The sequence below is a fragment of the Rhinopithecus bieti genome, unplaced genomic scaffold, assembly GCF_001698545.2.
Source record: "Rhinopithecus bieti isolate Rb0 unplaced genomic scaffold, ASM169854v2 scaffold_12070, whole genome shotgun sequence".
NCBI classification, from domain to species: Eukaryota; Metazoa; Chordata; class Mammalia; order Primates; family Cercopithecidae; genus Rhinopithecus; species Rhinopithecus bieti.
In genome coordinates, this window is record NW_016807449.1 from 2680297 (window position 1) to 2693546 (window position 13250).

The 13250-nt window shown below is 56.7% G+C and overlaps 2 protein-coding genes across 3 annotated transcripts; both read left to right on the forward strand.

Moving 5' to 3' along the window:
* Window positions 1-381: 381 nt before the first annotated feature.
* KCNA7 (potassium voltage-gated channel subfamily A member 7) lies at window positions 382-5890 on the forward strand. Its single transcript, XM_017882027.1, has 2 exons — window positions 382-1268; window positions 2447-5890. The coding sequence occupies exons 1-2, from the start codon at window positions 714-716 to the stop codon at window positions 3260-3262; spliced, it is 1371 nt and encodes a 456-aa protein (XP_017737516.1). The 5' UTR covers window positions 382-713; the 3' UTR covers window positions 3263-5890.
* Window positions 5891-8139: 2249 nt separating this feature from the next.
* NTF4 (neurotrophin 4) lies at window positions 8140-12300 on the forward strand. Of its 2 annotated transcripts, XM_017882039.1 has the most exons (3): window positions 8140-8300; window positions 9291-9537; window positions 11344-12300. In XM_017882039.1, exon 3 carries the CDS (start codon window positions 11356-11358, stop codon window positions 11986-11988), a length of 633 nt encoding a protein of 210 aa, XP_017737528.1. In that variant the 5' UTR covers window positions 8140-8300; window positions 9291-9537; window positions 11344-11355; the 3' UTR covers window positions 11989-12300. The 2 variants fall into 2 exon arrangements, with proteins under 2 accessions (XP_017737528.1, XP_017737529.1); XM_017882040.1 differs by lacking the exon at window positions 8140-8300 and having other exon boundaries at window positions 9265-9537.
* Window positions 12301-13250: the final 950 nt, after the last annotated feature.

The following is a 13250-nucleotide window of genomic DNA, read 5'->3' on the forward strand; positions in this document are numbered from 1 at the left end:
CGGGCGCGGTGGCTCACGCCTGCAACCCCAGCACCTTGGGTGGCCAAGGCGGAAATATCACTTGAGGTCAGGAGTACCAGAACTGCCTGGCCAACATGACGAAACCCCGTCTCTACTGAAAAAAAGAAAAAAGAAAAAAGAAAAAAAATTAGCTGGGCTTGGTGGCACCTGTAATTCCAGCTACTAGGGAGGCTGAGGCACGAGAATCGCTTGAGCCCGGGAGGCAGAGGTTGTTGCAGTGAGCCGAGATCCCGCCACTGCACTGCACTCCAGCCTGGGCAACAGGGGGAAACCGTGTCTCAAAAAAAAGAAAGGAAAGAAGGAAGGGAGGGAGGGAGGGAGGGAGGGAAGCAGNGACGAGACACACGCACGTGGAAACTTGGAGAGACGCAGGACAGGATCCCGGCGGCAGAGGGACAGAGGGAAAGGGGACCCCGGGACGGGAAAGGCGCAGAGCAGGTGCGGGCGGCGGCGGCGGGGCAGGTCGGGTGTCCCGGCAGAGGGCGCGCGGTCGCCCTGTCACCCTCCGCTCCGCCGGGGTCACAGTGCCCCCTCCCCCGCGCCCTGGCCGCCCTGCCGGGCTATTTTTATGCGCGGACACCGGACACCGGGTTGGGGCTGGGGCGGCGGCGGCGGCGGCCGAGGAGGGGCCGCACCGGGGCCGGGCATCGGGGCCACACGTCCGTTCGCGGGTCGCCGGGGCTGCGCGCGCCATGGAGCCGCGGTGCCCACCGCCCTGCGGCTGCTGCGAGCGGCTGGTGCTCAACGTGGCGGGGCTGCGCTTCGAGACGCGGGCGCGCACGCTGGGCCGCTTCCCGGACACTCTGCTAGGGGACCCCGCGCGCCGCGGCCGTTTCTACGACGACGCACGCCGCGAGTACTTCTTCGACCGGCACCGGCCCAGCTTCGACGCCGTGCTCTACTACTACCAGTCGGGAGGGCGGCTGCGGCGGCCGGCGCACGTGCCGCTCGACGTCTTCCTGGAGGAGGTGGCCTTCTACGGGCTGGGCGCGGCGGCCCTGGCGCGCCTGCGCGAGGACGAGGGCTGCCCAGTGCCGCCGGAGCGCCCCCTGCCCCGCCGCGCCTTCGCGCGCCAGCTGTGGCTGCTCTTCGAGTTTCCCGAGAGCTCGCAGGCCGCGCGCGTGCTCGCCGTAGTCTCCGTGCTGGTCATCCTCGTCTCCATCGTCGTCTTCTGCCTCGAGACGCTGCCTGACTTCCGCGACGACCGCGACGGCCCGGGGCTTGCTGCTGTAGCCGCAGCTGGCCCGGTGAGAGGCGGGGCGTGGGTGGAGATGGGCGGGGTTTGGGAGGAGATGGGCGGGGTCCAGAGGGGACCTGGCCAATAATAAGGCGGGGCCAGGGGCTGCGAGGGGTGGGCCAGCGAAAGACAGGGTGGGCGGGAGGCGGGGCCTGAGGATCCGAGTCAGAGGACCGGCCCCATCAGAAGGTGGGGTTGAGGTCAGTGAGAAACCCGGTGAGCAGAGGGCAGGGCCCTTGGTGCAAGGGGTAGGAGGACAGGAACCTTAAAAATCAGAGCTGAGGGGGCCCAGGAGAGCCTGAAAACTCCGGGGTCTGTGCGGTTGGGAAGGATGTGCTGTGGGTGATGAAAGCCAGGCCCTGAATAACGCCCGCTGAGGGTGCTGGAGCCCGAGGGGTGAGAGTAGGAGAAATCTATGGAAAGAAAGCCAGGCTTAGGGGCCAGAGGAGGGGCCTAGTGCTCAGTTTGCAGAGGTCTTTTTTTTTTTTTTTTTTTTTTTTTTTTTTTTTGTGAGACAGAGTTTTGCTCTGTCGCCCAGGCTGGAGTGCAATGACGCTATCTTGGCTCACTGCAAGCTCCGCCTCCCGGGTTCAAGCGATTCTCCTGCCTTAGCCTCCCAAGTAGCTGGGATTACAGGTGCAGGCCACCACGCCCGGCTAATTTTTGTATTTTTAGTAGAGATGGGGTTTCACCATGTGGGCCAGGATGGTCTCTATCTCCTGACCTCGTGATCCGCCCGCCTCAGCTTCCCAAAGTGCTGGGATTACAGACGTGAACCACTGCGCCTGGCCTCATTATAGTCTGGGCTGGGACTGGGGAGGGCAAGGAAAAGCTAGGCACAAGGTGGTGGGGCCAGGGCAGGGACCCTCCCCATCTAGCAAATCAACACTGGAGGCGGGACTTTCGGAGAGAAGAGGTTGCACCCTACTCAAACATGAGTTCCCACGCATGAAGGGGCAGGAGCCAGCTCTCCAGCCACCCACCAGGTCAGGAAACCAGAAAGTCAATGGCCCAGGGATGATCCCTGGGATCCTGGGAGGAAGTCCGGAACAACCAGGTCACCGAGGGCCTTGGTGCAGCGGCTACTGACCAATGTGTAAAGAGGAGCTGGGTATTTAAATGATGATTAAGGCTGTCCCCGTGTCCCAGCCCCAGCCTGACCCTCCCTGAACACTTTTCTCCCTGCAGTTCCCCGCTCGGCTGAATGGCTCCAGCCAAGTGCCTGGAAATCCACCCCGCCTGCCCTTCAATGACCCATTCTTCGTAGTGGAGACGCTGTGTATTTGTTGGTTCTCCTTTGAGCTGCTAGTACGCCTCCTGGCCTGTCCAAGCAAGGCGATCTTCTTCAAGAACGTGATGAACCTCATTGATTTTGTGGCTATCCTGCCCTACTTCGTGGCGCTGGGCACCGAGCTGGCCCGGCAGCGAGGGGTGGGCCAACAGGCCATGTCACTGGCCATCCTGAGAGTCATCCGATTGGTGCGTGTCTTCCGCATCTTCAAGCTGTCCCGGCACTCAAAGGGCCTGCAAATCTTGGGCCAGACGCTTCGGGCCTCCATGCGTGAGCTGGGCCTCCTCATCTTTTTCCTCTTCATCGGCGTGGTCCTCTTTTCCAGCGCGGTCTACTTTGCCGAAGTCGACCGGGTGGACTCCCATTTCACTAGCATCCCTGAGTCCTTCTGGTGGGCAGTGGTCACCATGACTACAGTTGGCTATGGAGACATGGCACCCGTCACTGTAGGTGGCAAGATAGTGGGCTCTCTGTGTGCTATTGCCGGCGTGCTGACCATTTCCCTGCCTGTGCCTGTCATTGTCTCCAATTTCAGCTACTTTTATCACCGGGAGACAGAGGGCGAAGAGGCTGGGATGTTCAGCCATGTGGACACGCAGCCTTGTGGCCCACTGGAGGGCAAGGCCAATGGGGGGCTGGTGGATGGGGAGGTACCTGAGCTACCACCTCCACTCTGGGCACCCCCAGGGAAACATCTCGTCACCGAAGTGTGAGGGACAGTTGAGGTCTGCAGGACCTCACACCTCCCTAGAGGGAGGGAGGGAGGGCAGGGTGGAGGGCAAGGCTGGGGGGAGGGGATTGGGTTTAGGAAGAGCTAGGTTAAGTGGTAACAAATGGGGAAACACTGAGTCTTGTTGGGTCTTGGGTTGTGTGGTTTGGTAGCTCCTGTGGGTATCTCCTGAAGCAGCAGCGAATGGCAATGGGTTGTGTTGTGTTAATGAAGACTCGGTTCGTATTACACTGAGTTGTGCAAAGCTCATGGAGCCTTTTGGGGTAGTGTTGAGATAGGTCTGGTCATATCATTTTGTGAGTTTCCTAGTCAGTGTTGGGTTTCGTTGGGTTGTGAGTCTGGGTGAGGGTTGTCTAGCTGCATTGTGTAGGATTCTGTGGTTTGGTGGGTCCCCTAAGGCCATGTTGGGTCAAGTTAGATGGTCCCCCATGGCATGGTTGAGATTGATTGTGTGTGGTGTTCAGTTTCATTGAGACATGGTGGAAATTGTGTAGCTTTGTGATTCTTCTAGGGCCATGTTATTTTAGGTTTTGTGAACTTGTGAGTCATGTAGAAATGTGAAGAGTCAAGCGGTAGAATTTGAGCTTTCTAGGTAACATTGGGTTAAGTATGTATGACCAAATTAATCTTGTAGAATTCTACTGGGCTGAATTGTGTAGAGGTGTGTGGCTGGACATTTTTCACGGCCACAGTGAGTTGAGTTGTGTTGAATTGTACAACCATATGAGCCTTGTAAGGCCAGTTCAGTTGGGTCATGCCACTGTTTGAGTCTCATAGGGCCACGTTGAGTTGAGTTCCATTGAGTTGTGTCACTATGTGAGTCCTATAGGAAGTTGGGTTGAGTTGGACTGTGTGAATGAGTTCCATAGGGGCACGTCGGGCTGTTTTGCGTTTAGTGGTAGCACCAGGACCCAAAGGTAATAGCAATGAGGAAGCATCGTGTATCAGGGAGCAAATGCGGTGGCGAGGGCTCTGGGAGATGTGCTGAGCTGGCTCCCCAGCTCACTGTAGGGGGCGGGACTGGATTCTGTATCCATGGGATTGGGTGTTCATCCAGAGGTGATTGGGGTGAACTAGGAAAAGGTGGATGCTCCTCCTGTTTACCCCACATCCACTTTATTGTGCTGTTCACCCCCAATCTCCCCTACAGTTTTATGCTCAGACATGGAGGTCAGAACCACAAGGGAAGGGGGAGAGGGGGAGAAAACTGTACTCTGTCCAGACATGATAGAGGGACAGAGCCAAAAGGATGGGGAAAGAGACCCAGAAAAAAGAAGAGATGGAAACCCAGAGAGACAGAGACCCAAAGGGAGCAACATAGAGACTCAGGGAGAGGAAGACAAAGACCTGGAGGGTGGGGTATGGCAGAGATAAAGAAAAGGGGAACAGAAATCCAGAGGGAGAAAGTGACAGAGACCAAGAGCGGGGGATAGAAGCCGGGCGAAGTGGCCCACTCCTGTAATCTCGGCACTCTGGGAGGCCAAGGAAGGGGGATTGGTTGAGGCCAGAAGTTCAAGACCAGACTGGGCAACATGGTGAGACCCCATCTCTACAAAAAATACAAAAATTAGCTGTGGTGGCACATGCCTGTGATGCCAGCTACTCAGGAAGCTGAGGCAGAAGGATCCCTTGACCCTGAGAGATAGAAGCTGCATTAAGCCATGATTGCACCACTGCACTCCAGCCTGGGTAACAGAGGGAGCCCCCATCTCAACAAACAAACAAAAAGAGTGGGGGGACAGAGACCCAGAGGGCAGTGTCAGGCGCCCAGAGTTGGAGACAGAACAACAGAGTCTCAGGGAAAGAGAACCGCAATAGAAAAAGGCAGAAAAGGCCGGGCGTGTGGCTCACGCCTGTAATCCCAGCACTTTGGGAGCCCGAGGCGGGCAGATCACGAGGTCAGGAGATGGAGACCATCCTGACTAACACGGTGAAACCCCATCTCTACTAAAAATACAAAAAAATTAGCCGGGTGCGGTGGCGGATGCCTTTAGTCCCAGCTACTCGGGGAAGCTGAGGCAGGAGAATGGCGTGAACCTGGGAGGCGGAGCTTGCAGTGAGCTGAGATCCGGCCACTGCACTCCAGCCTGGGCGACAGAGCAAGACTCCGTCTCAAAAAAAAGAAAAAAGAAAAAGGCAGAAAAAGTTGGTGCCCCTGAACCCAAGAGTGACGTATAGTCTATTCCATAGAATCACAGAACGATCCTAAACCAGGCCTGTCACCTACCCTCCCCACAGCTCAGGAAGGCTGTCAGACAGGCTGGGGGCCTCACTCTGTTTTCCAGGGGAGAAACCTGAGTCTCAGAGCAGGGGAGTGGCTTCCCAAGGTCTCGCAGCTTGTCCCCAGGGGCCAGGCAGGCTGTCTGTCTGCTTCACATGTCCCTGTCAGCCTGCTGGGACACACAGGTCCTCCTGAGTTCCATAGCCTCATTTCTTACACACAGGGAAACTGAGGCTCAGAGCGGCGGATGTTACCCAAGGTCACAAGGCCGAACATTTTCAGAAGTCTTTCAGAACTCAAAGGGCATTTAGAGGAGAAGGAAGGCTGAAATCACTAACACATATAGGGCTTCCTTTGGTAACAAAGTACTTTACTTGGATTAATTTATTAAAACCTATCCAGTGGTTTACAGACTGTTGTTGTTATTTTTAGCCATACCCACCCCTTTTTTGGGTCAAATAAATCTTCCTTAGAGACACCAGTGGGAAGCATGGGAAGGGAACTGGTTGGAGGAGAACACGCCTCCTCTTGGCAACTCAAAATGCAGCTCAGGAATTCAGTGTGGAAACCCCTGGTGTCATCTGAGCACCTTTTCATACAGCTAAAGAGAAGAAGGCACAGATGGTGGGAAGAGTTTGATAATGGTGGAAATTAATAGAAGCTTTAGGTAGTCACTTGTCTCTGAAATGGAGAGAAAGCCACATTTAGGGACAGAATGGAGACGGACCTCACAGTGACAAGAGACAAGTCGGACTCCAGCACAGAGACCTGAAGAGGAGATGCAGAGAGGAACTGAGGCCGGGAGGGAGGAGGGGCCCAGAGCAAAAGAGAGAAATCCAAGGGCGAGGGGGAAGAGGGCAGATGGCCGGGAGGGGGGACAGAGACCCCCACAATGGGAAAGAGAAGCAGACAGTGACCCCAAGAGAGAGGATGCAAGAGACTCAGAGAGAAGGAGACTGCGACCCAGCGACGGAGGACAGATATCCAGAGAGAAGAAAACTGGGACCCAGAAAGGGGGGGGAACAGACACCTGGGGGGGAACAGAGACCAGAGAGAAGGGGGACAGAGACCCAGAGAGAAAGGGGGACAGAGACCCAGAGAGAGAAGGGGACAGAGACCCAGAGCGAGAAGGGGACAGAGACCCAGAGAGAGAGGGGGACAGAGACTCAGAGGGGTGGACAGAGACCCAGAGGGGGCAGGGCAGAGACCCAGAGAGAGAAGGACAGACCCAGAGTTGGAAGGAGACAGAAATCCAGAGACAGGAGGACAGAGATCCAGACAGGGAGAAGACAGACATCTGGAGATAGGGGGACAGAGACTGTTTCTCAGTCACTCTGTTTGGAAACCTCATCCCTACTATCCCCTCCAGGACTAGAAGCTAGAAGCTAGAGTCCTCCTGCTATGGGGCAGGATGTAGTGGGTGTTTAGGAACAGGGAAGTGTGGAGAAGCCAGAGAGGTGACCCGAACACACACCCAAAGCCTGGGAAGTGCCCCCCCCCTCCCCCGCCCCGCCAATAAATAACTGGAGCGGCCTTGTGTGTGAGGAGCAGGAAACACCCTAACCGGGGACACCCTCCTGCCACCTTGCCATGCTATATTTAGGCGGAGGGGGTGTGGGATGACCCCCGAGGCAGGTGTCCATTTTCCTTCTGAAAATAGCACAGGCAGAGGGAGGCAGAGTCTCAGGGTGGAGGTGTGGTGGGGTGAGGAGCCCGGCTGCCCTCATGACTGTCCTGGGACACTCTAGCTCCGATCCCATCCCTGTCTTTCTGAGGGTCTCTCAGGGGCTCTGTCCCCATCAAGGGAGGGTCTGCCCTCACTCTCTCTGGGCCTCTGTCTTCTCTCTGGGCTTCTGCCCTCCCCCACTCTCTCTAGTCTTGATCCCCCTCTTTCTTTTGGTCTCTCCCCACTTTTCCATGCCTTCATCTGTCACCGCGCACCATTTCTGGAAGGAGCTGATTGTTCTTAAGACACATCTGTCTATCTCTGGGTCCTATGTACCTTGCATGTCTCTTATCCGAGCTCAGGACAAGACCCTCTCCCAGGTCCCCATCCAGGAAATTCCAGGGGAGAGGAGTATGCGGGAGCCCCCACATCCACTGTCTCCCCGGGCCTGGGGCCTTATCACTGCCCAAGCCCAGCTGGTTAATGTCTGGCGTGGAGCTCCTGGGAAGTGGGGAGGAGAGCAGAGAGTGGGAATCTGCCCCGGGATTGACACGCAATTGGCAAAAGACGGCAAAGGAATCTCAGGCCCAGACTCCTGGGGCTAATGGAGGAGGAGGCTGGGGGCTGGACTCCTGAGTCTGAGACGGGGCGGGGTTGGGAGGTGGTGGGGGGAACTGTGGGCTTAGTACTCAGGCGCCTGGGGCTCGGGGGAGAAGTGGCTGGGGTCGCAAGTCCTGGGTCTGAGGGAGGAGGGGCTGGATGCCTGGACTCCAGGGTCTGAGGGAGGAGGGGCTAGGGGCCTGGACTCCTGGGTCTGAGGGAGAAAGGGCTGGGGGCCTGGACTACTAGGTCTAAAGGAGGAGGCGGCTGGAGACTGGGACTCCTGTGACCAAGGCGGCCGGGTTGAACGAGCCAGGCCTGGCTTCCAAGGTCCCGGCACGCCTGTGCAAGGCAGGATCCCCGGGCCCCTCCTCTGCCGTCCGGCGCCGCCCCGCCCCCGCCCCCGACCCGGGCCCTGCAGAGCGCGAGCAGCGAGCAGCCGGCGGGCCAGCGAGCGTCCCTGCAGCCAGCGAGCAGGAGGAGGAGCTGCTGCTGGGCCGAGGGCAGCTGGGGGAGCCAAAGAGGGCGCCCCAGGTAAGAGCTCCGCGCCTCCTCCCCCGGGATTCCGGCGTCCTGGTCGCCCTGCCCTCGGGTGGGGAGGGACGGGGGCGGGGCCGACGGGGGCGGGGCTTGGCTGAGGAAACTGAGGCAGGAGGGAAGTGTCCCAGATACGCAGCCGGTTTCCCCTGAGGGGTCTCAGGAGTCCAGACCCCCCACCCAAATCTGGAGGATGAGGAACCCGGAGTCTGCATTTCTTAGTACCCGAGAAGGAGGAGCCTGAATTCCAGAACTCCTGGGTCTGAGAGAGGAGGGCGCTGGGAGCCTGGGTTCCTGGGTCTGAGGGAGAAGGGCGCTGGGGGCATGGACTCCTAGGTCTGAGGGAGAAGGGTGCTGGGGGCATGGACTCCTGGGTCTGAAGGAGAAGGGCGCTGGGGGCATGGACTCCTCCTGGGTCTGAGGGAGGAGGGCGCTGGGAATCTGAACTCCTGGGTCTGAAGGTGGAGGCCCTGGGGTCTGAGGGAGAAGGCAGTCCTGGTTGGGTCAGCCTGGGCTCCTTTCACTCTCCACCCGTCCCCTTTCCTGTACGGAGGAACCAGGGCAGGCAGTCACTCCAGGTATGTGCAGAAGTCTTGGGCGGGCCCTGGCCTGTCCTGGGAGGAGGGAACATTCCAGGAAACAGCTTGGGGAACCAGGGCTTCTTGAGTGTGGGCCCTCAGGGACCCAGGTGTCCAGGTCAGTTCCGCCCCATCTGGGAGATGAATGGGCTGAGGGGGATGTCATCTCTTCCAGCCTGCTTCATCCACTGCCTCTCCCTTCCCCTCTTCTCCCCTCCCCTCCCTCCATCTGCTTCCCATCCCAGCTAGGAGCCATCACCTGAGTAGAAAAGGGGCCTCTGAAAAGGGGGCGGGGCCTTGACTCCTGGGTACCCTGAACTTCAAGAGGAACTCTGGGGAGGGGGTGTTCAGGGATTTGGCCCCTTCCCCCACCTGCCTCTATAACCTGTCTATTCTTTTCTTCCCCTAGGTGGTTGCCCCCTCCCTCTCCTGAGATGTCAGGAAGGAGGGGGCCACCTGTGTCCTCCACAGGGGCTCCCGGAAGCCTGGGGACTCCCAGCCCCAGAGCTCCGAGGTGGAGGAGGTGTTGACAGGTCTGGTAACCACTGACTGTTTCCCAGTCTTCTCCACGCTACCCTTTCCCAGAACCACAGGCTTCCAGAATGTTGTAGAGAAACTGCGACATCCACGCCTCCACCAGCCTCTCCCAGCGCCAGGTCAATTTCACACACGGGAAAACTGAAGCCTGTCTCAGAGGGGCAGGGTTTTACCTCCTTAGTGGCAGTTTTGAGATGAAATGGGGTCTCCCTAGGATTCCAGATTGTAGCCTTTCTCCAAATTGTGGAATGTGGCCAGGTGTGGTGGCTTGAGTCTGTAGTCCCAGCTACTCAGGAGCCACAGCAGGAGGATTGCTTGAGCCCAGGAGTTCAAGTGCAGCGGGGAAACATAGCGAGACCTGGTCTTAAAACAATTTGTGGCCGGGTGCGGTGGCTCAAGCCTGTAATCCCAGCACTTTGGGAGGCCGAGACGGGAGGATCATGAGGTCCGAAGATCGAGACCATCCTGGCTAACACGGTGAAACCCCGTCTCTACTAAAATAAATACACAAAAAATTAGCTGGGCGTGGTGGCGGGCGTCTGTAGTCCCAGCTACTCGGGAGGCTGAGGCAGGAGAATGGCATAAACCCGGGAGGCAGAGCTTGCAGTGAGCCGAGATCGCACCACTGCACTCCAGCCTGGGTGACAGAGCGAGACTCCGTCTCAAAAAAAAACTTTGTTTGGGACCAGGTGCCATGGCTCATGCCTGTAATCCCAGCACTTGGGGAGGCCAGAGTAGGAGTATCACTTGAGGTTGGGAGTTCAAGACCACTCTGACCAACATGGCGAAACCCCATCTCTACTAAAAGTACAAAAATTAGCTGAAAAACTGGCAGGCACTTTTAATCCCACCTACTCAAAAGGCTGAGGCAGGAGGAGAATCCCTTGAACCCAAGAGGCAGACATTGCTGTAAGCCGTGATTGAGCCACTGCACTCCAGCCTGGCCAACAGAGTGAGACCCTGTCTCAAAAAAAAAAAAATGTTTTGAACATCCTCCAAGATTCAAGATTCAAGATTCGGTTCCTCAGAGTTGTACAGGAAGGATGGCAGAGTGCAGTTGCCCAGAGTTTAAGTCCTGTCTCTGCCATTTTCTGGCTGTGTGACCAGGCACAAATCATTAACTTCTCTGAGCCTGTATTTCAACATTTGTTGCTATTAAGTAATAGTAGTTGAACTTATTTTATTATTATTATTATTTTATTTTATTTTTTTGAGACGGAGTCTCGCTCTGTCGCCCAGGCTGGANGCCATTCTCCTGCCTCAGCCTCCCAAGTATCTGGGACTCCAGGCACCCGCCACCACTCCTGGCTAATTTTTTTTTTTCGTATTTTTAGTAGAGACGGGGTTTCAACGTGTTAGCTAGGATGGTCTCGATCTCCTGACCTCATGATCTGCCCGCCTCGGCCTCCCAAAGTGCTGGGATTACAGGCGTGAGCCACCTTGCCCGGCCTTATTTTTATTTTTGGGACAGAGTCTCACTCTGTCGCCCAGGTAGCAGGGCAGTGGTGCGCTCTCAGCTAACTGCAACCTCTGCCTCTCAGGTTCAAGTGATTCTCCTGCCTCAGCCTCCCGTGTAGCTGGGATTACAGGCACGCAGCACCATGCCCGGCTACTTTTGGTATTTTTAGTAGAGACAGGTTTTCACCATGTTGGCCAGGCTGCTCTCGAACTCCTGACCTCAAGTGATCCACCCACCTCAACCTCCCAAAGTGCTGGGATTAGAGGTGTGAGCCACAGTGCTGGCCTGTAGTAGTTGAATATTTATTATTAATCTACAAGTTGGGCATTACGAAAGTCCTAGATATAGGGTCCCCCAAACTTCTAGAACAAGGACTTCCCCACAATCCTGGCAGGCAAGCCTCCCCTGTCCCCACTGAAGTTTTCACCCCCTTCTCTAATCCCAGCCTCCTTCTCTCTGTCTCCAGGTGCTCCGAGAGATGCTCCTCCTCCCCTCATGCTCCCTCCCCATCCTCCTCCTTTTCCTCCTCCCCAGTGTGCCAATTGAGTCCCAACCCCCACCCTCAACATTGCCTCCTTTTCTGGCCCCTGAGTGGGACCTTCTGTCCCCCCGAGTGGTCCTGTCTAGGGGTGCCCCGGCTGGGCCCCCTCTGCTCTTCCTGCTGGAGGCTGGGGCCTTTTGGGAGTCAGCAGGCACCCCGGCCAACCGCAGCCGGCGTGGGGTGAGCGAAACTGCACCAGCGAGTCGTCGGGGTGAACTGGCCGTGTGCGATGCAGTCAGCGGCTGGGTGACAGACCGCCGGACCGCTGTGGACTTGCGTGGGCGCGAGGTGGAGGTGTTGGGCGAGGTACCTGCAGCTGGTGGCAGTCCCCTCCGACAGTACTTCTTTGAAACCCGCTGCAAGGCTGATAACACTGAGGAAGGTGGCCCGGGGGCAGGTGGAGGGGGCTGCCGGGGTGTGGACCGAAGGCACTGGATGTCTGAGTGCAAGGCCAAGCAGTCCTATGTACGGGCATTGACCGCTGATGCCCAGGGCCGTGTGGGCTGGCGATGGATTCGAATTGACACCGCCTGCGTCTGCACACTCCTCAGCCGGACTGGTCGGGCCTGAGACCCATGCCCAGGAACTGATCAGGCAGAAAAAGAACAGACCTGGATGCTGAGAGACCTCAGAGGTGGCCCAGCTACTCTAAGGACTCCAGTTTGGGAACTCATCAAATAATCACAAAATCACAGTTCTCTGATTTTGAGCTCAATCTCTGCAGGATGGGTGAAATCACATGGGTTTTTGGAGGTTGAATAGGAGTTCTCCTGGAGCAACTTGAGGTTAATAATGATGATGGTAATAATAATAGCCACTATTTACTGAGTGTTTACTGTTTCTTAGCCCTAATATGTAACTCCTCAGATCAACTCCCATGGATTTGATCATTGGTGGCCCTTGGTGTTAAGTTGCTGGCTACTCAGTCTCAGAGGACACCACCTTGCTCATCCTGGAGAGTGGGAGGGGACATTTCACAATGTGGGTGGGGGAGGAGAGAAACTGGAATAGGCAAGCAGATGGCCAGGGGACCTTGAGAATGTGGTCCACAGAAGGCCTTTAAGTATCTGGGAGCTGGGGTTCAAATGGGAAATCTTCCTTGGTGAGAGTGGGTAGCGGTTGGCTTAGAATATTCTGTTGTGAGGTAATGAGCCCCCCATCACAGGGGGAGTACAAACAAGGTTGAATGAGAAGTGATCAGGATGCTGGAGAGTTCAGCCCTGGGCGGGGAGCTGGAGTCAGGTTTCTAGCCCTCTTCCCTGTCTCAACCTCTACCCTACATTGGGAAAGAAACAGACCTTAAAATTGTCCAGCTTGATGGCCGGGTGTGATGACTCACGCCCGTAATCCCAGCACTTTGGGAGGCTGAGGCGGGCAAATCACCTGAGGTCAGGAGTTTGAGACCAGCCTGGCCAACATGGTGAGACCCCTGTCTCTACTACAATTACAAAAAGAAATTAGCTGGGCATGGTGGCAGGTGCCTGTAATCCAAGCTACTCTGGATGGTGAGGTAGAATAATCGCTTGAACCCAAGATGCAGAGGTTGCAGTGAGCCAAAACTGTGCCACTGCTCTCCAGCCTGGGCAAAAGGAGCGAAACTCCGGGCCGGGCTTGGTGGCTCACGCCTGTAATTCCAGCACTTTGGGAGGCCGAGGCATGTGGATCACTTGAGGTTAGGAGTCTGAGACCAGCCTGGCCAACATGGCGAAACCCTGTCTCTACCAAAAAATACAAAAAGTAGCCATGCGTGGTGGCACACACCTGTAATCCCAGCTAAGGCAGGAGAATCACTTCAACCCAGGAGGTGAAAGTTGCAGGGAGCTCGGATCGTG